This window comes from Myotis nattereri (genome assembly GCF_964212035.1).
Source record: "Myotis nattereri genome assembly, chromosome: X".
Lineage (NCBI taxonomy): Eukaryota > Metazoa > Chordata > Mammalia > Chiroptera > Vespertilionidae > Myotis > Myotis nattereri.
The window spans coordinates 17,054,062-17,076,516 of NC_138078.1; the positions used below are offsets into that span (position 1 = coordinate 17,054,062).

The 22,455-nt window shown below is 39.1% G+C and overlaps 1 protein-coding gene and 1 pseudogene across 2 annotated transcripts; one reads left to right on the plus strand and one right to left on the minus strand.

Annotated features, from left to right (window-relative positions):
* Positions 1 to 1,219: 1,219 nt before the first annotated feature.
* On the minus strand, positions 1,220 to 2,445 carry LOC308536076 (negative elongation factor E-like). Its single transcript, XM_081115121.1, is given in 2 exon segments — positions 1,220 to 2,250; positions 2,253 to 2,445. Coding segments are annotated over 2 exon segments (1,107 nt in total). The 5' UTR covers positions 2,395 to 2,445; the 3' UTR covers positions 1,220 to 1,285.
* Positions 2,446 to 3,783: 1,338 nt separating this feature from the next.
* Positions 3,784 to 4,192, plus strand: LOC308536012 (small ribosomal subunit protein bS16m-like; annotated as a pseudogene). The gene has a single exon. The product of its transcript is annotated as a small ribosomal subunit protein bS16m-like (transcript).
* Positions 4,193 to 22,455: the final 18,263 nt, after the last annotated feature.

Here is a 22,455-nt window from a genome sequence, read left to right on the forward strand (position 1 = left end):
CATCTCTCTTATGAGGACTTATTTGATGTCTGTTTCCCCATTTAGATGCTTATCTTATGCACCTTTGGAATAATTACTTAATCCCTTTGAGTCTCATTTGTTAGTTTATGAAACAGGGTAGGAAAAATCAGCATCCTACCTATAATAATTGTACCCCATTCTCTCCTTTTTTACCTCAAATTCCATGAATATTATATTTTTAAATATCCTATCCCTTATGCCTCATGCTCTTTTTTTCATATTTACATGATATTTTTTCACTGTGCTTCCATCCAAAATATAATTTATCTTCTAGTTCACTTATGTTTTCTTCTGAATTACTTATTCTGTAGTTAAAATCATCTATTACCTTCTTAATTTTAGTTATGGCATATTTTAGTTCTAAAATTTATATTTGATTTATTTTCACATATATACATGGGTAGACAAATGTAGGGTCACAGTTGTGAGTACATGAAACAGTTTATTCTTGTATTATCATTTATTAATTATTGTATTTATTTGTATTACAACTGTAAACCTACTTTTTCCCACCCATGTATTCTAGCTCTAGTGAAATTCTCCACATATATCTTTATTTTATTGAAAATACCAATCATAGTTATTACTTTTTAATCTATTTAAGTTTTATTTCTTGTAACAGGTCAATTTAAGGTATTATTGAATTAAAGAAAAGAAAGAAACTGGCAGACATAAAAGATACATGTCTAAGACTATGCCATGGAGAAATTTTAAAATTTTCATTAATATTGCTAACATTATCATTTTAGGCTATGGTTTGATGTATCAAAATAGAAGAGAGTTTTATTTATAAACAGAACATGGTAATTTAATTGGAGAAGCAAGTTTTAAAAAAGCCACACTAGCATTTTTATTTTATAATATAGTATTCTAGTCACGTAAACTGTATTGCTTTGTCACAATTCATAAAGACTAGCAAAAATTTTCAGGAAGTGTGCTATATCTCATTAGTTTGGTATTTTTATTGAGGTATAATTGGCATATAATATATTATTTCTAGGTGTACAACAAAATGACCTGAGATGTGTATACACTGCAAAATAATCACCACAATAGCTCTAGTTCCCATCCATCACTCTATAAAGCTAAACATTTTTTCTTGTGATGAGAACTTTTAAGATTTACTCTATTACCAATTACAAATATACAATACAATATTATTATTATTATTATTATTATTATTATTATTTTTTGAGCTTCCACCTCAGTGCTTTACTGAGACCAGTGTCCGGCAGGCGGGGCACAAGCAGTTCAGCTCCGCCACCTAGAAGCCATCCACAAGGTTTTCCTGGCAGACATCGTCATTGTATACCATCTGGGTCCTTTTGTCCCGATGGCAGCCCTTAGGACTGTTCTGGACGGCGAGGGAGCCCCACACAGACTTGCCAGTGGCGGCATCCAGCATGGGCTGTTTGCGGGCAATGCTGACCTTGAGCTGCACGGACTCCACCTGCGTCCCGTTGAGCTCAGCAACGGCCTGATCTGCCGACTCCATCTTTTCATAGGTGACGAAGGCACAGTTTCTGGGCGGGTCCATGGAGAAGTCAATGATGTTTCCAAAGGGGGAGAAGGCCCCACGGAGGAGGGTGGGCGTCATGTCTTCCCCATACACGTAGAGAGTGTTCCCCTTCCGAGGGGCCCGGCGTTCAGGGAATGAGTCTGACCTGCGGAAAGGGCCCTCTCGCTCTTGGTCTCGGTCCTGTTCCCGGTCTGGGTCCCGGTCTCGTTCTCTATCTCGGTCTCGTTCTCTGTCCCGGTCCGGTTCTCTGTCCCGGTCCCATTCTCTGTCCCGGTTCCGCTCACGACTGCGGTCCCGGCTGCGGCTTCGGGGAGGGGAGACTGAGGAGCGGGTGTTACCACGTTCTTCGTAGCCCCATTCAAAGCTTCGCGGAGGGCCGTCACCAGCCCCTGGGCCCTCTGCCTCCTCCCCATCCGGCCCCAGGTCCCGAAGCCGGTCACTGGAGGTAACAAAGCTCTCGTACAGAGACTTCCTCTGGGGGCGTCTGGACGACTCCTGCAGGTCGTCATCGGCAGATATGCTCCTCTGGAACGGCTGGAAAGTGGGGGCCGGCCGCTTCTCAGGGTCTTTTAACTTTCCCTCTAGGGTTCGAGAACGCTTGAAGCCCGAGTTCTTGGTCTCAGCCTTGATGGCACTGATGGCTCCCGACTTCACCAGCTGCTTTGCCTGCTCTGTTGCGGTGGCTGTGTCCACCACAGGCTGCTCTGACAGCGTTTCACGCCGCCTTGGCTGGCTATGCTGCTGCTACTTTGCTTCTTCAGAGCCAGCAATGCCTTTTTCTTTTTCTTCAGTTTGTTGAATTTCTTCTGCAGAGCCTCCTCCTCCTCGCTCAGTCCGGGGGGTATCACCAACATGGTGGCTCCTGTGGGGCGTCAGCCCAGCCGCGGTCTCGGGCGGCGGCCCGCGGGCACAGTCACCGGCTCGGAGCGATGACGTACGAGGGGCCACAATACGATATTATTGACTATACATATCATTCTGTACATTACATCCCCATGACTTAATTATTTTATAACTGGAAGTTTGTACCTCTTGACCCCTTTCACCCATTTGGCTCATCCCCTAATCTCTCCCTCCTTTGGCAACCACAATCTGTTCTATGTATATGTGAGTTTTCTCTTCTTTTTCTTTTATTTTTTATTCCACATACAAGTGAGATCATACCTTACTTGTCTTTTACTATTTCATTTACTTATTTTATTTAGCATAATGCCCTCAAGGTCCATTCATGTTGCTACAAATTGCAAGATTTTATTCTTTCTATGGCTGAGTAGTATTTTATTGCATATACCACAATTTCTTTATCCATTCTTCCATCGATGGAAACTTACGGTTGTTTCCTTATCTTGGCTACCTATAATAATAAAAGCATAATATGCAAATCGACCTAATGGCTGAACAGCGGAACAACTGTCTGGATGACCTTCTGGATGAAGCCGAGGCTGGAAGGCCTACTCTTGCACGGATTTCATGCATCGGGCCTCTAGTTGTAAATAATGCTGCAATGAACATAGGGGTGAATATATCTTTTGGAATTAGTGTTTTTGTTTTCTTTGGGTAAATATCCAGAAATAGAATTGCTAGATCATATGATAATTCTATTTTTAATTTCTTGAGGAACGTCCATACTGTTTTCCATAGTGGCTACACCAATTTACATTTCTACCAGTGTTGTACAAAGATTTCATTTTTTCTATATCCTCTTGTTATGTCTTGTCTTTTTGATAATAGCCATTCAGACAAGTGTGAGATGATATCTTATTGTGGTTTTGATTTTCATTTCTCTGATGATTAGGGATGTTGAGCATCTTCTCATGTATGTATTGGCCATTTAGATGTCTTTTTTGGAAAAGTGTCTATTTAGATTCTCTGCCTATTTTAATTGGATTGTTTGTTTTGATATTGAGTTGTAGAAGTTCTTTATATATTTTTGGATATGAACCCCTATCTGATAGATCATTTGCAACTATTTTCTCCTATTCATTAGGTTGTCTTTTTATTTTGTTCTTTCGTTTGCTGTGCAGAAGCCATTTTATTTGATGTAGTCTTGTTTATTTTTACTTTTGTTTCCCTTGCTATTAAAGTTGAATCCATCCAAACATTTACTAAGACCTATGTCAAGAAGTTTACCGCCGGGTTTTCGCAGCCTTGGCCCTGCCCGTCAGTCCTCCGCCCCGCCAGAGGCGGTAGAGGGGTCCTTGCGGGCAGCAGGGCGCTCGGGCTCGTGGCGCGCGGGCAGCACCATGGTCCAGCTCACTGCTCTCTTCCTCAAGGCCTACCATGGAGGCCACCTAACCATCCGTCTTGCCCTGGGCGGCTGTACCAATTGGCCTTTCTCCCGCATCGTGGCTGCTCACAACAAATTCCCCAGGGATGGCCCTTTCGTGGAACAGCTGAGCTCCTATGATCCATTGCCCAACACCCAAGGAGAGAAACTCTGTTGTGCTCAACCTGGAGCGGATCCGGCATTGGATAAGCTGTGGGGCCCACCTCTCTAAACCCGTTTAAAAGCTTCTGGGCCTTGCTGGTTTTTTCCCTCTGCATCCCATGATGATCACAAACGCTGAGAGGCTTCGATGGAAACGGGTGCACGAAATCCTCTTAGCATCTCAGAAAACAGAGACAGAGGCTACGGAAACAGAAGCAAGCTGACGTCAGTGAGCATAGCAGCAAGAAAAGGTCAAAGTCCTCGTAAAACACTTGTGCAGAGTTTTTTTAAAATTAGGTTTAGAGGTCAATAAATGGTGTTTTCCATGTCAGAAAAAACAACGTTTACCACCTATGTTTTCTTCTATGCATCTTATGGTTTCAGGTCCTACATTCAAGTATTTAATCCATTTGGATTAATTTTTGTGTTTGGTATAAGATAGTGACCGAGTTTTATTCTTTTTTACAAGGCTGTCCAGTTTTCCCATCACCATTCATTGAAAATACTATGCTTTGCCTGTCGTATAGTCTTGTCTCCATTTTCATAAATTAAATGACTGTATATGCATAGGTTTATTCCTGGGCTCTCTGTTCTGTCCCATTGATCTGTGTGTCTGTTTTTATGCCAATACCATGCTGTTTTGATTATTACATCTTTGTAATATAGCTTAAAAACCAGGGAACATAATTTCTTCTTTCTCAAGATTGCTTTGGCTATTGGGTTTTTTGTGGCCCCATACAAATTTTAGGATTGTGTTTTTCTATTTTTTTTTTTTTATCAAAAATGCCATTGGAATTTTGATAGAAATTGCATTGCATCTGTAGATTTATTTTGGTAATACAGACATGTTATCAATATTAATTCTCCTAATTCATGAACATGAACTATTTTCCATTTATTTGTGTCTTCAATCTCTTTTCATCAATCTCATACAGTTTTCAGTGTACAGGTCTTTCACCTCCTTTGTTAAATTTATTCCTAGGCATTTATTTTATTCTTTTTAAAAATATATATTTTGTTTATTTCAGAGAGGAAGGGAGAGGGAGAGAGAGATAGAAACATCAATGATCAGAGAGAATCATTGATTGGCTGCCTCCTGCATGCCCCACACTGAGGTTGGAGCCTGCAGTCCAGGCATGTGCCCTAACCGGGAATTGAACTCAAGACCACTTGTTTCATGGGTTGATGCTCTACCACTGACCCACACCTGCCAGGCCATTGTTCTCTTTTAAGCTGTCAGTCCTAAAGGATAAATAAACTGTACAGTTAATAATAATGTTTTCTAATTGTTGAGAATTATTTAATATGTTAACTTGTTTATCTCCTCAATAATCATATTGTTAATCTCATTTTACATGTGAGGAAACTGAGACACAAGAAGATATTAATAACTTGCCCATAGTTATACATCTAGTAAAGGGCAGGCCTGAGATTTGAATTTGGCCAGTTTGGCATGCGAATCTGCAAGTTTAACCATGGAATTATGCCTCTGTGTTTATATTGTGCCTATGTGACCAATGGATAGTAGCAGAAACGGTAATCATTAATTTAAAATATATTTAAATCATGTATATGAATTTTAAAAGGCATGGGAGAAGGTCAGGACAGTTGAGGATTAGAATAATATATTAAGATGGGATGGTATATAAAATGACAATGGAACTTTTTATGTGAAATAACATGTTCATTATTGCATAGTTTTTCAGAGAAGCACTAACAGAAATATAATGCAAACCATGTATGTATTTTAAATCTTTTGTGTTGTTGTTGTTAATCCTTACCAGAGGATATGTTTTCCACTGATTTTTAGAGAGAATGAAGGGAGGGGGGAGGGAGAGGAGAGGAGAGGAGAGGAGAGGAGAGGAGAGGAGAGAAGAGAAGAGAAGAGAAGAGAAGAGAGAAACATTGATGTGAGAGAGACACATCAAGTGGTTGCCTCCCACAGGGGACGGGGATCGAATCTGCAGTTCAGGTATGTGCCCTTAGTGGGGAATCTAAGTTTTGACTTCTGTACTTGGGCCAATGCTCTAACCACTGAGTCACACAGGCCAGGGCTGTAAATTTAATATTTTTAATAGCCAGATTAAAAAAGCAAAAAGGAGCAGGTAAAATAATTTTGATAATGTATTTTATTGAATTAAATACATTAAACATTTCATTATAACATGTAATCAATATGCAAATTATATATATATATATACATACATATATTTCATACTAAGTCTTCAAAATCCAATGTGTATTTTACACTTAAAGCATATCTCAATTTGGACTGGCCATGTGTCACATGCTCAATAGCCACAGGTAAGCTAGTGGCTGCTGTATTGTACAGTGTGGATTTAGCAGACTAAATGTCTTAGGAGTAACTCTTAATTTTTGTTTCCATGCATTATTCTGACTTTCTTTGCTTTATTTTCATGTACACTATACACTGTCATTTAGTTTGTCTAAAAAATTTGATGTGTCTACTCCAATGCCTCATGAAACCTATTGTGTTAATAGCAGAACCCAGGAATTCTGGGCTTCCTGCTGCATCTGAAATTGTATAGATTTTTATTTTTCTATATGGTGACTCTGAACTTGTTTTTTGGTGGATCACTTTTTGGGGGGTGTACACAGATGAATTGATGAGCACTCTATTTATTTTGTTTCAGAGCCCCAGCTTTCTTTCTGGCAAAGAGAGCGCATGTGGGCTAATGAACTGGATTCACTGGTCTCTTTCTTTTCCTCCACAAACCACCTTAAAATCTAGTTCTGGTTTCAGAGGAATTTCAGCAATATCGATGTCTCTTCTGATAAGTTCTCAGGGTCTAGGTAATTAACTTCTTTCCACTAAGCCTGTGGGATTCATTTCTATGGAGCAATTATATTTCCAAAGCTGTTATACTTCTATGGTGTCTGTTTGCCAGAGGTTAGATTGAAGTACACTTAGTGACTTAAAACTGAAATGTGAGCAATGGCGTGCAGTAATGATAGAAACAGATTACTGAAATAAAATCGGGCAATTCATGAATATTGTATTTGTATTATATGATTCTATTCATCATCAACTCAGCAAGAGGTGCAGATTTATTTTAAATATATGTATTTAAATATATATTTATAAGTAGAGAAAATGTACATAAAGAAAACCGAATCATCACATTTTTTCATTTAAGTTTTAGGAAGTTTTGTAATTGGAAGCATTTTAGATGATAAACCAGGTTAAAGTAAATAACTTACTGAGAATCTAAGCAAATGTGGAGAGAATATTATTTGTACAATTAATTTATTGAGACTTTCTTTGACTAATAGTTTCTTTTGTTACAATGAGTGGCATTGACTTGGGGAGAAATTGTAGCAGCATCTTGGTCAGTCAGACAAGATGCAACTTTGCTTAGTCTATTGATTACTATAACAACTAAATAGATTGTTATACTGAGGGTGTTAAAAATGTATGGTTGTTATACTAAGTGACCATGAACAACCAAAAAAAAAAATTGGGGAATATCCTAACCCTTATTCATTGAGTTTACACAGAATTTCGGGGTTAATCTTGCTACCCACTGGATGTCACTGTTGCTGCACCAAAAATATCAAGTATTTATGCATCTTTTCAGTCCCCCAAAAGGCACATAAGGAAACATCAATTAGGGATATCAGTGATAATGCTGTGAGATAGAACAGAGAAGACCAATAGATAGGTTTTCAGGTTGATAATTAAAATGTTACTCTCTATCTTTCTTGATTTTCACCACAATGACAGTCGACAAAACACTTTCATGTTGAGACTAGAGACTTTTGTGGAGTGACCCAGAGCTATCTTTGCTATCACAGTGGTGTTTTCATCATTTTGAAGCAGGGCAGATGTTCTTACATCTGTTCCTTCCTGTCCCAGGGAGGGTTGAAAGGAGTCTTGCTTGATTGAGTCCCTTTAGATATGAATATGGAAATTATATTTTTAACCTTAGTGTGACTGGACTGCTAAGTAATAAGTAGGAGAAAACATCTTTTGTTTGTGCAAGCTTTCCACTCCAGTGGTATAGAATTAATTTATATTAGAGCTGTCAAACTTTCTCAAGAATTAAGAATACATGTTTTTTTCATTTTTATCATTTGTTTACATCTGATCAGCTGAAATGCTGTCACTTATTGGTATATAAAGGCATGAGTTGAAAGCATTGGGTTCACAAAACAGTTATGGTTCTTAATGTTCATTTACAATGTCCAAAGAAGTCAAAAACTTGTATGGAGTTTACATTGGAGAAGATACGGATAGAAAATACCAGAATTGGAAATGAATATAGTTACCTTTATATCATAAGATGATCTTGCCTGCCTAGTGTTGACTTTATTGAGCTTTCTAACAATGCTATTTAAGTGATTCAAGGAGAATTGTATACTTACTGCTAAACTCCCTGAGAACATGTTGATGTTTTCTTATTCCTGTCAGCATCTCCAGTGCTCAGCATGGTGCTGATCATACAGTAGGTATTCAGTTATGTTGATTGGATTGGATTTGACAACATGCTAAGTGAGGGCCTATTACGAAAGAATAGTAGACATCATAGCTTTAGGGAGCTTCAGACATAGATGAGGAGAAGGCCTACTGACAACAAACAGCAGAAGAACCCTTTTATAGCAGTTCCGTTCCCAGGAGCACTTTGATATTTCACTTCATTAGCTTGTGGACTTAGCTTGTGTCTGGTCATAGGTTATTATAATCCTATATAATAAAAGGGTAATATGCAAATTGACCCTAATAGCAGAATGACCAGGAACGACTGGTTGCTATGATGCACGCTGACCACCAGGGGGCAGACGCTCAATGCAGGAGCTGCCCCCTGGTGGTCAGTGCACTTTCACAGGGGGAGCTCTGCTTAGCCACAAGCTGGGCTGATGGCTGCGAGCATGGCGGGTGGTGGTGGGAGCCTCTCCCACCTCTGTGGCAGCGCTAAGATGTCCGACTAAAGCTTAGGACATCCCCCAAGGACTTCCGGACTGCCAGAGGGATGTCTGGCTGCCAGCTTAGGCCCGATCCCCTGGGGAGTGGGCCTAAGCCAGCAGGGGGACATCCCCCGAGGGGTCTCAGACTGTGAGAGGGCACAGGCCAGGCTGAGGGACCTGCCCCCTGCTGCCCCTGAGTGCATGAATTTTCATGCACTGGGCTTCTAGTTTAAAGAGAAACAACGTGTTGAAAGGCAATCATGGGTGAAAACCTCAAATTCATCTATTTTTAAATGTTTTGAAATGTCTTTGTTTTTATGGGCTTCTTAATTTATTGTCTTTGATTTACTCTTTGAAGTTCCAAGGGGAGAGATGAATCATTTAAGGTCTTGCTACCCAAAAGGAGGTCTGCAGACAGCAGCTATGGCATCCCTCAAGGGCCTGCTAGAAATGCAGATTGTCAGGTGCCATCTCAGACCCACCGAATCAGAATCTGCATTTTAACAAGATTCTTATGCAGTTTGTATGTATGCTCATTAAAGTTTGAGAACATGGATTTAGGCAATCTGTTATGTTAGCAATAAGAGCAAGGCAAAGCAGAAGCCCTTTTTCTAGAAGAGAAGTCTATTGTCAGAATAATAAATACTTATAGTGCTGTTTACTGGAGAACAACTAATGAAGACAAACAGTAGAAATGTTGTCAGTGAAATTTTTACAAAGCAGTTTGGAAAAGGTTTATCAGCACATTGAGGGAACCATTCTAAATTGGCCAAGAAATGGAAAAAGCTAACAAGTCCAGACTGATCCTTGCCCCTATCCAGCTGCTTAATTTCCACTGTGAGGCTGCTCCATTGATTCTCCAAGGTCCAGTGAGCCTTGGTGATTTTTCTGTTCTCTGCCGTCTCAACCCTGGGGCAGCAATAGCTAGCATTTTGCTTTGTTGCCAGATACCTCTTCTGGAAAAGGGGTTGCTCACTTTGTATAATAATATTTTACAGCTTGAATCGCCTCATCCCACAGATTACTTCCATAATGAGAGGATGAAGGACCTGTGGATTCTGCAGGACCTCCTTTTAACAAAATTCCTGTGAATGCTGATGCACAGATGGGCTGGAATGAGCTTGATTCATTATTGCACACATACTCCAGCTTTGTTTATTATTAATGACACAGCAGACATTTTTCTCATCTCTGGAACTGAAAAAAGCAATAACCCCACCAGAAGGGAGACAGGAATTGGAAGATAATAAATATTTATCACCAAATCTCTCTCTTTCATATCAACCACAAATGGAGGAGGAAATGAGTATCTAATTTTTTGAGAGCTGGTGCCAGGAAAACAAAAGCTTAAAATTTTTTTCATTCATCAACCAGATTGATTACTGTGGGTTCTAGAAATCTCAATATGGTTTTTTAATAGAGGGAGACACAGTGATTGAGCACAGTTGAGGCACTCTTTGAGACCCGCAATCCTGGCCAGATGCCACTTGCAAAAATTACTGTCATCTATCAGGAGTATTAAATAATACAATCTGATGGCTCTGTTCACAGAACAGTGTTATTTTGTTTGTTTTCCTGGGCTAAACACACACTATAGCAACAAAGACATAAAACTGCATTGTCTCATATAGGAATTGAGTTCATTTCAAGGAATTTACTAATATGTCGGACTTGTGTTATGTATAAATAGAGGTGTGTTATGCAGTCTTTTTTTTTTTTCTATTTCTGGCATTGGATGGTGCCCTTTAAGGAGATGAGGTGTTCAAATTTGGTCAGAAGAATAGCTCAGCTTCTCTAGGACCAGGAACCAATTAACTCAATTTATGCATTTCATTGCCATAGTTTAATGCTAAAGACAAATAAGAACTAATATGGACTTCTAGTCCTATCACTGTATCACTATAACTGATAATCCATGTGACTTTGAACAAGTTGTTCTGCCCCTCAGCTTCCTCATTTGATAAATGATGGGATTGAAAATGGGGGTCCCTGAGACCCCATCTTGAATGCGAATTCTGACTCTACAACTCCATTGCTAGCCCTGGTTTCTTCTCTGAATCCCTATCCTACGCCACCCAAATAACTCCAGTATGAAGACTGCCACAATGTATTCCTTATTTGCAACCTTACTCCTCTCTATTTTCTTTGTTATTCATCTGAGCTATATTTTATCTTTGTTTTATATTTATTTGCTGTTCATTGGCAAGCCATGACATAACTGTGATTTGGCATCTGTCTCAGTGCATATGTAATAACTTTAATTAAGGCAAGTAGCACAACTGCTACTAGTCTCCCCCTGAATTTTCCTTGTCAGCCATGTTTGTTGGGTGCTGTTTGTAAACTTGTTCATTTGGCGGGGACGGGGACGGGGGGCGGTTGGTTAGGTCCTCACTGAATGAGGAAAGAGTTTCATAGCTTCCTCCACAAAGGAGGGAAGACAAAAGGAATGACTGGTTGAGACAGGATAGAAACAATATCCATTAGTTCTAACCATTTCTTGCTCAGCTTTTGTGCTCTAATGTCTTTCCTAGATGTTAAATGTAGAAATGTCTATAAAGGGAATACTTATCTCTGCATCAAAGACAAAGATATACACTGCATACATTTGGTGCACCAAATTAGAAATTCTCAACACACTGGATTAAATAATCACTGGGCCAGATTTCATGGGGTGAGTGAAGTACTCTTGGCACAGCAGATAATGTATTTCCCATTTTCCTAACTTTGTTACTGACCATTATGATGCTATTTAATGCCCTGGAGATACAATTTACTAAATGGTACACTAGTAGACTGAACAAGTTAATGCACCTCTCAAAGTGTCTACCTTATACCCAGGGAGCAACTAATTCCCCATATTATCACATCCAATATATTATAGAAATGTCAGTATGGCCATCACTATCAACATTTCACTCTTACAGCTTCTCTTCAACTTTGTTACGCTATTAAGATATGACTTCCTCACCATAAAAGGGGCTCATTTGTAGAAATAAGGCATAGCCATCCCTATGGATTGGTGTGAATTGAGCTAGATTTCTAATTTTTTAAAATGTGCATATTTAAATATCCAAACTATTCTTGCATTTAGTACCATGAAAGAGTACTTAATGATAATATCAATGATGATTATTGGACCAAAACACACATCTTTAATAGTACATTTTCACAGGTGGTAATTTTAAATGAATTTGTTCTCCAGCATTCATTCAAATACCTGTGCAATCCTGGGCCACTATTCTGTGCAGCTCTTGCATTTTCAAGATTCATTTTCTAATCAGTGAAATAATTTACCTCTCTCAGATGCTAGGTCAGGAGTAATGGAGCTGAGAGTGTTGCTAACTATGACATGCTGCCTTTTCGCTCATCTTGCTGGGAAAGGCAGGATAAAGAACACCTTAGCATCATCTTTCTTCATTCAAAGAGGAAATAGACATTAATCAACATTCAGTTCTGCCCCCCCAAATTCAGCAGTTCAGTTGTCCACAGTGTCACTGTGCTGTGTGGCACATGGGCCCCTAATCATGAGTTCTTCTTAAAAGAATGGCCAGTACCTATGGTGTATCCCAGGTGTTACCTGGTACACTGTCCAGAAGGGAGAAATGATAATAATGGGCAAAGTGGTAGCATCTCTCTTTAAAATTCCCATCACATAGTGTGACTTAGAGCCTTGCAAAATGCTGGACAGTATGCTCTGCTATTAACAATGATAAAATCAATGCTTAGAAAGATTTACATTTTCACCAAGGAATGGAACGTAGCAGATTTAGGCTTCTAGCAATTTATCGTGTTGGCAGAAATGATTTAAGGAATTGAAATGCCACAGACCCTCTAAAATTCCTTAGGAGAGCAATAATAGAAAGCCAGGTGAGATGATAATCTGTATTAATAGATAGTTGTCTAACATTTTTGAGAGTACAATATGGAAGCCAAATTTTTATGAATCTTTCTTTTAAGTAATTTATGCATTGATGAAATGTACAAATTGGGGAGGGCAGGATCATGGAATTGACATTGTCTGTCTAACTCTATCTGAGGTAGTTTCAGTTTTGTCTTGCCACATCTTTTCCATTAAACCTGACTGTTCCCAAATGTCTTTCACTAATTTTTAGTGCAACCAAGGCAACACAGTAAAAGGGACACATCTTTCTAGGTTGGCTCACTAGAATTTTTACTTTTGCTAGGTTTTCTGTCTTCCCATCATTTCTTATTATTGAATTAAAAGTTTAGTTAAACATTTTAAATTGAAGTATAGTTGGCATACAATAAATATTCTTTCCCGGTGTATGACACATTGATTTGACACTTATGCTTTATGATGTGGTCACCCAAATACATTTAGTAGCCATCTATTACTGTAAGGCTGGCGTGGCTCAGTGGTTGAGGGTCGACCTATGAATCAGGAAGTTGCGGTTCAATTCCCAGTCAGGGTACAAGCTCCGGTGTGGGCTCGGTCCCCATGTGGGGTGTGCAGGAGGCAGCCAATCAGTGATTCTCTCTCATCTTGATATTTCTCCCTCTCCCTCTCCCTCTCCCTCTCCCTCTCCCTCTCCCTCTCCCTCTCCCTCTCCCTCTCCCTCCATCTCTGAAATCAATAAAAAATATATTTAAAAGATGTTATTGAGGAGCAGGTGGCTGCTTTATCAAGAAGAGACGAATGCCCAGAAAGTGGGAGTTGGAGGATCAAAGAGTTGTTTCTGAGATACCAACAGCACTAATCCTATCTGCAGGATCCCTACCTATTCTGTGTGCTGTACTCATTGAGATGGCAAAACCAAGGAAAAGGATAAACTGTTGCTCCCCAATGGCACTTGGGGCATCCAGCAACACGTGACATCTACTTCTTAACTTGAGAAGCCTCTCAGTGGGAAATTCTATCCTGCTATAGTCTTTGAATACCTCCATGTAAACCTTCCTGTGTGATATTCCTTTATGAAAAAATAGTTCTAGTTTTAGCTCAGCATGAAAACATGTAAAATAGAGCCAGATATTAGGTCCCATGTTAAGCGAATCTGATTGTTGAACGTTGGATGTTTGGATTTAATATAAATTAAAAGTCTTTCCATTATAAAAATGTTCTCCAAAAGTTTACTTTAAATAATTTAGTAACTTTTTCTGGTGTACATTAAAATATAATTGGATTTTTAGTTGACTTTACTAGCAACATGTCTATTTTGTAAAGTAAGCTGCAAAAAAAAGTTATTTTCATGCTTGGTAAAGACACATTGTTCAAAATAATGATTACAGTGGAGAAATTGGAAGACACACACAGCTTTTACCCAGCAGGGAGTGTATTTTGAGACCCAATAAGTTTAAGCTAATTTGATTTTTTTAAAAAACACAATTTCTTCTCTATGCATAATTGTAGCAGTTAGGGATTGCATCTGACAGAAAATTCCAGAAAAGCTGACAAATAGTTGTTTTAGAAAATGAATGGGATTATTTGTCTAATGCTTCAAAAATCTGGCAGAATGCAGCTCAAGGATACCACTAAGGAATAAAATTCTTCCTCTTTTCCAGCTGTACCATCATAACCAATGGCTTTTCACTTTGAACACCTTGTATGATCCCGACAAGGGGAAGCACCAGTGGACTTGAATTTCATTAGACAGAGCTGAATCACATGGACACCCTTAAATGTGAGGGAGTCTGATAAGGTGAGCTTTCAGCTGTCCTGGCTTGATAGTAAAAGAAGACAAATAAGAAAGAGTTGAAATGAGATTGATCTGAACAATTTGCAGTATATGCCTCAATAACATTGGTTACTTTGAGAGAAGAAGGAATGCCATATAAAGAGCTCTTCAATTTCAGATGGTAGACTGTTTGGCTAGGTTTTGATACAGTGAGATTAAAATATATGGTGTATCCCTAGCCATTTTGGCTCAGTGGATAGAGCGTTGGCCTTTGGGCTGAAGGGTCCCAGGTTCGATTCCAGTCAAGGGCACATACCTGGGTTGCGGACTCAATCCCCAGTGGGGGGCGTGCAGGAAGCAGCCGATCAATGATCTTCTCTCATCACTGATGTTTCTATCCCTCGCTTCCTCTCCCTTCCTCTCTGAAATCAATAAAAACATATTTTAAAAAAGAAAAGTGAGATCATTTGCAGAGATGAGTAGTAGAGATATTTAAGATTTAGAGATGATGACTAATTTAGTTTTCATTTTTAAAATTCAAAGGGGAATTTAAAAGTTTTAATTCTGGTTCAGGAGCATGCCCTTAGTTTAAGAGTTATTTATTGAAAGATTTATTATAAACTTTATAATACTGTCCAAAGTTTACTCAGGAATATAGAGGCTGGAATCCTGTTGCTGGGAAAGTTGATATCTGTGGCCATGCAAAGAGTTTCCTACTGTTTTCCATCATTTATTTTAATATCTATAACTGGCAAAGTGATATTATTGATTGTCTTCATGCTAGGTTATCTAAAAGCAGCAATACCTGCTTTTCCTGATGAGCATTCTTAACGTTCAACTTGACTTTGGGACATGTATGCAATGTGAAGTTGGAATGCTGAACCTTGTTGGTAAGCTCATTCTTTTGCAAAATGTAAACCTGTGTACTCAAATTCAGCTTTGAATGTGTATTGGTACATTTGACAAACTCCTAAAAATAGCTTTTAGTACATTCTACTAAGTGAGATAAGTCAGACAGAGAAAGACAGATGTTGCATGATCTCACTTATATATGGAATCTAAAACTACTACATTTTGTAAAAGCAGGGAACAGAATGGTGGTTACCTGGGGCTGGGGGTGGGGGAATTGGAAGATGTTGTTTAAGGGTACACACTTGCAACTAGTAGCTAAGTAATTCCTGGAGACCTAATGATTATGGACAACAGTACTATATTATAAACTTCAGAGTTGCTAAGAGATTAGATTTTAATTGTTCCCACCACAAAAAAGAAATGGTAATTATGTTATGTGATAGAGATTTTAATGAACTCTACAGTGGTAACCATATTACGATATACAAATGTATCAAGTCAACATATTGTACACCTTAACCTTACACATGTTATATGTCAGTCATATCTCAATTTAAAAAATGGCCTATAGTGGATAATGTCAGTGTTCTATTCAGTTCCAAAAAATATGCTACATATTTAACTTCCAGTTGTGAGCAACTGTGGCTCACTCTCTGGGGACTGCCCCCACTTTCCCCTGACATGTAGAGAGAGGGAGGGAGAAAGGGAGGGGAAGGGAGAGAGGGAGGGGAAGGGAGTTGGGAGGATGAGACTAACTCTTTCAGTCTTTCTTCCTTCCCTGTCCCCTACTTCCTCCTCTTCTTGACTGGTTTCCTCTGGGAGGTCTTCCTTAATTAATTGTACACTGATTCTTGTCTTAGGATCTGCTTCTGGGGAGCCTGGCCTAAATTCATGCTATTTTTTTTTGTTTAAAACAGGGGTCAGCAAACTGCAATTCATGGCCCAAATCTGCTTGTGGCTGGATTTGGTACAGTTTGCAAGCTAAGAATGGTTTTTATATTTTGAAATGATTGATAAAATCAAAAGAAGAATAATTTTTCATAATGCATGAAAAATTTCATAATATATATGAACGTTGTATGAAATTCAAATTTCCACATCCATAAAGTTTTATTGGAACATGTTTTTTTTTTAATTTAAATTCTTTATTGTTTAAAGTATTACATAAGTCTCCTTCCCCCCCCCTTGACCTCCCCTTACTGCCCTCACCCCCCAGCACATGCTTCCCTCACCTCCCCCGCCCCGTCTGTGTCCATTGCTTATGCTCATATGCATGCATACACTTCCTTTGGTTGATTTCTTACCCCCTCATCCCCTGCCTTCCCTCATAGGTTGAACAGTCTGGAACATGTTTTGTTTTGTTTTTTTAAATATATTTTTATTGATTTCAGAGAGGAAGGGAGAGTGAGATAGAAACAGCAATGATGAGAGAGAATCATTAATCAGCTGCCTCCTGCATGTCCCCTACTGGGGATCAAGGCCACAACCTGGGCATGTGCCCTGATGGGAATTGAACCATGATCTTCTGGTTCATAGGTAGACACTCAACCACTGAGCCACACTGGCTGGGCCTGAACATGTTTTTTATGTCTTGCCTATGCTGCTTGCACACTATAACAGCAGACTTCAGTACTGTGACAGTTGCCATGTGGCCTTCAAGGCCTTAAATATTTCCTCTCTGACCCTTTACAGAAAACTGCTGACTGCTGGAGAAACATGAACCAGCTTTGTGTGTTTTGTTAAGTTCTGAGCATTTCCAAGTCTTTGGCACCACTAGCCTACTTGACCATCAGCTCATAAGTCTTTTCAGTGTCCTTATGTCACTCTAGGTAGAGATAAAAATGCATTATTTATGATTTTCTAGCACCACTCTTCTGTAAGGCAAGGGAGGGGTTGTAATTTTCTGCAGAGGGCTTATAAATTTCTGGCAGAGAAACAAAGTTCTTGCTTGGTCCTATGAGGTGTGCCAGTTGACAAAAAGCTAAACAAGTGTGGCTTGATTCTAAAAGAGGGAATTTTTTTTTATATTAAGTAAGAATTTCAAATAACCTGGAGAGCAGCCCTTCAAATATCTTTGATACTTTATTAATACCCAACCATTTCGTGTCCTAAAATTGACTTATAGATGCAGGTAGGATTTGTTTATAGTTGATCTTGGGGGATTTCAGGAATGATGAGATGCAATTCTATAACAAAGTTTTCCTTTATAGTTATTTATTTATTTTTTTTAGCAGAATGACAATTTATTATTATTTTTGTCTTTTTTGTCAACATTTCCTTTTCTTTTTTAAATCTTTATTGTTGAAAGTATTACGTAAGTCCCTCTCTTCCCCCACTGACTTCTTCCAGCCTGCCCCCACCCTCCCAGGCTCTCACCAGCCCATTGCCCTTTTTATATCAAGACTAGAGGCCCAGTGCACGGATTTGTGCACATTGAAAGGAAATTAATTAGAAGGTGGCTGGCGGGCTGGGACTAGGCTAGATGGGCGAACCTCCCACAGTCCCTCCCCGGCCGGCTGCACCTGGGGCATGCCAACCTCCCACGGTCCCTCCCTGGGCGGCGGCACCTGTGGAGTAAGCAGGGTCCCTCTAGCAGGTGGGGTCCCTTGTCCTGGCCTGCGGGGATCAGGCCAAAACCAGCAGTCTGACATTCCCCGAGGGATCCTGGTGTGTGAGAGGGCACTCTGCAAAGTTGCTGTCACTCGGCAGCTCCTGCGTTGAGTGTCTGCCCCCTGGTGGTCATTGCACGTCATACCTACCAGCTTAGGCTTTTATATGTATAGATTATATAGAGGGGGTCAATTAGTCAACCAAAAATGCTTTATAATTTAAATAAAATGTTCATTCTCTCATTATCATTGCCCAGATCCCTGAGGCAGGTGAGATTGATTCAATTCCTGTTTTGCTAATGAGGAAATGGATAAAATGATAGATTAAAAGTTAGCTCATTCCATAGTGGTGAAGCTAGAGTGAGAACCCAGGCCTCTTGACTTCTAATCCAGTGTTCTTTCCACTAAACCACTTGACTATTTGCTGTGTGCTGAGCATTGTATGAAGCGCAGTGGGAACTTACAGTGAAATAATACTTACAATGGTACTTAAATTTAAATGTCACTTTAAACTCCCCCCTCCCACAAACATTTATTTTCTCTGCTGAAATTAGTATATATTAGATTCCTCTTGTTCATGCTGTCTTGTTTAGTAGCTGTCAAGTGAATTTCTATACACTTGAATTTTACATTATAATCAATGTAACACAATTGGTAACTAGAGGAAAAACCTTTTATCTATTAACTCCTCCTTTATTGGTCTCATGCTCTAAGAAAAATAGCTAGAACAGGAAAACTCTTTGTTATTTTAGGCTTTGACTAATAACTCTATATGCAAAAGATTTTTTAGACATTTTTTAAAGTTAAAATAGGGAAACAATTTTTTGGTTTGACAGGTCATATGGGTTTTTAAAGGATGGTGAAACAGCAGTTTTAGTGATACTGGGCAAAGAGTGTTTCGTGTGAGAAGCTGGCCTAATTGACCTAATTGTCAAATATGAAAAACAGTTTAGAGAATCATCTCTATAATTTATTTCACCATTTTGAAAACATACAAAGTCCTTTTGCTGATTATAAAGTTAGTATATGCTCATTATAAAAATGTGGAAACTGCAGAAAGTTGACGACTTATCCATGACCTACCCAAGGGCATTTACTACAAATTAACATTTTTGTGTATTTCCTTCATGGTAATTTTTCCTCTAGGACTATAATGTATACATTTGGGAGTCTTTCAGGATTTTGGCCTAGATTCTAGCACATGGAGCCAATTGGATTCTGGGAAGAAAGGTGGTAAGGCCCTTCTCCCTTTTACAAGTAGCTCAGTTCTCATCCAACCAGGAGTATTTCTTCACTGAAGACAGCCTCACATCATGTGTCAGTACTTTATGCTTATGAATCATCATATTTCTTCTCATTAGGGTTATGAGTTCCATGAGATGACTAGAGAGGTAATTTTCCCCCCAGTCCCACAGAAATACTTTTGACGGACAGCCTGAAAAGAGAATAAAGCTGGTGTTTTTCATTTGCCTTTAATCCTGCTCACATATTCTGTGGATGTACCACTAGCTCTTCCAGTTTCTCTTCCTTCCCTGTCCCCTTCTTCCTCCTCTCCTTGACTGGTTTCCCATGGCAGGTCTTCCTTAATTACCTGTACACTGATTCTTGAACATCTGTTATTTTCATAGTGAGTCATTTAAAAGAGAGATTATTATGGACTTTTCCTGAAGGAATGGCAAATCCTTTCTTTTGTAGTGGCTTCCTTTTCTTTTGTTAATCCTCACCTAAGGATATTTTTTTCCATTGCTTTTCAGAGGGGGTAGGGAGAGAGAGAGAGAGAGAGAGAGAGAGAGAGAGAGAGAGAGAGAGAGAAAGAGAAATATTGAGGTAATCTCACATCAACTGGTTGCCTACCACATGAGCCCTGAATGAGGACTGGGAGTGGACCTACAATCCAGGTACTCGCCTTTGACTGGTAATCGAACCTATGACCCTTTGGTGCGTGGGTGGACTCTCTAACCATTGAACAACACTGGCCAGGGCGTAACTTCCTTTTTTAACAGCTAATTTTCTTTTATGGTGTCCTATAAAGATTCAGTGTATTGAAATTGTAACTTTTGAGTAGAAAATCTAAGTAAGTCTTGACACACACACACACACACACACACACACACACACATACACACACACCTTCAGTATACTCTTTGCATAGTTTGGTGACTAAGGCCTGATATTCCTAAATAGTAAACTCTTTGAAGGCTGTGTGATTTAATAAGACTGTATTCCTCATTTTATATATGAGTTTAGCAAGAAATTTTCTGCATGTAATCCCCATCCCTATATGAACTTTCATAGAGGGTAAGAATCTATTTTTCCTGCTTGTGAGTATGTATATTATTGAAGATCAATCCACCAATAGCATGACAAGAATTCTACTGCAACGCACCAAGAATGTGGTGGCAAAACTTGGGGCAATAATTATGGATAATTACACATGAGAGAAGAACTCAAATATGTCCTTATGCCTTTGAGGTATAGATGGAAGGTCTCCAATAGTTTCTATTATACCCACATAAGGCTTAGCATCAGCGTGACATAAGTGCCATTTTCTTTGGCTAGCATTTCCTCCTCCTTTTGCTTGTGGTCCTCACTCACATAGTTCCCATCGCCCGAAAAGAAATATCGAAAGACAAATGTTTGAATTCACATACTAATTTAGCAAAGCTAGATGAAGACTCAAATGAATGTTTGTTTGATGTTAGTCTTTTAGGGTTGCCAAGCCATCTGCCTCATTCAGTGATGGTCTCATTATTTTTCAAGCTTATTCTGCATTTTGTTAGTAGATTAATGTAATGGATTTTTCAGTTTGCCAGTCTTGCTCCCTTTTTTAAAATGCACCCGACACCACAAGAAATGATCTACGATGGTCTTCCCACATTTTGATCATGTCAGTAGGAGCAGGATGGAGTTGGTTGGGAAGTTGAGATACCATCTTAGATGGAGGCATCTTTGAAAGAAGAGAGTTGTCAGTTTAGTGGGGAAAGAGGCTTTCCAAGGTCATTTTGTTTAATATGTGTGAGTTGCTGTAATAGCTAGTGAGTCCAATTCTATGGAGTAAGTTGCTAACATCTTATTGATACATTAACTTAATTGGCCCTGGTTCCTCTTACAGTTTGTAAAAGTTAATATCTTATCCCTACATGGATATTGAACTCAGTTCTGGTTGCTAGAATCAGAACAATTATATTTCTCACCTACAGAGGTCTTTAAAATTTATTTTACTGACATTTACTTATACCCTGTTTACTTCCAAAGAAGTATTAAGACAGATTACCTGGAGTAATCTGAAAGCTAGGATAATTACAAGAGTTAAGATTCCCCAAGTTAGAGAGGTTAATTAAAAAAACAGTAATTTAAAATTATGCAATTAGTGACATAAATTTGGAGGTTAGGGATCTGTGATAAACATTTGATAAGCTTATTTCCAAAAGGGATATTTTAATATAAATTGTCAAAGTAGATTTAATGACCTCATTAAAAAACTTATTGATAAGGTAGAAATGGGGCATTAGAAAGTAGGTAGTGACTTCCAGAAGGAGGAAGAGGTGTTCCTTCTTTCATTCCCTCCTCCTCCTGGAGGAGGCCAGACAGGAAGTAATTTTTCCCTTTGGGAAAGGAAGTCTGAAATGATGGACATTTCCCTGCTCCTCTGCTGTCTTCACTCTGGACAGGTTAAGGAGGCAAAGTTAATTGAAAATGGAGAGGTCCATTTCTTAGGTTTTTTTCTGTGATTGTTATATTATTTGGGTTTAAGAATTTCCATCTCTTGCCCAGCCTGTGTTGCTCAGTGGTTAAACCTTAACCAGGAGGTCACGGTTCCATTCCCGGTCAGGGCATATTCCTGGGTTGCAGGCTCAGTCCTCAGTGGGGGGTGTGCAGGAGGCATCCAATCAATGATTCTCTCTCAATGTTTCTCTCTCTCTCTCCCTCTCCCTTCCTCTCTGAAATCAATAAAAATATATTAAAAAAATAATTTCCATCTCAAAATTCAGATATTTCTTGAGAATATGAAGTTTACCCATCAACCACATCTTATGGGGTGTTAGGAAGGGAGAAATAACTTTTGGATTGAGTGACTCTTCGGGGGAAGGATAGCCACTCATGGGTGTCCTGCAGATTGGGGCTTTGGAAAAGCATAGATTATTATTAGGGCAGATTAGGAAACAGAGGAAAAAGGACAACTTTTTATGAGCACATGATAGGGAACAGAGGTGGAAGGAAAAGTGATTTAGAAAGAGGGAAATGTTTCTAAGAAGAGTTTATTTTGTACTTTTGCATTAGGCCTTGAAGGTGGGTCAGAACTCATTACTCTTTTTTTAAAAAATATTTTTCTTGATTTCAGCAAGTAAGGGAGAAGGAGAGAGAGATAGAAACATCAATGATGAGAGAGAATCATTGATAGGCTACCTCCTGCACGCCCCCTACTGTGGATCTAGTCAGCAACCCTGGCATATGCCCTTGACTGGA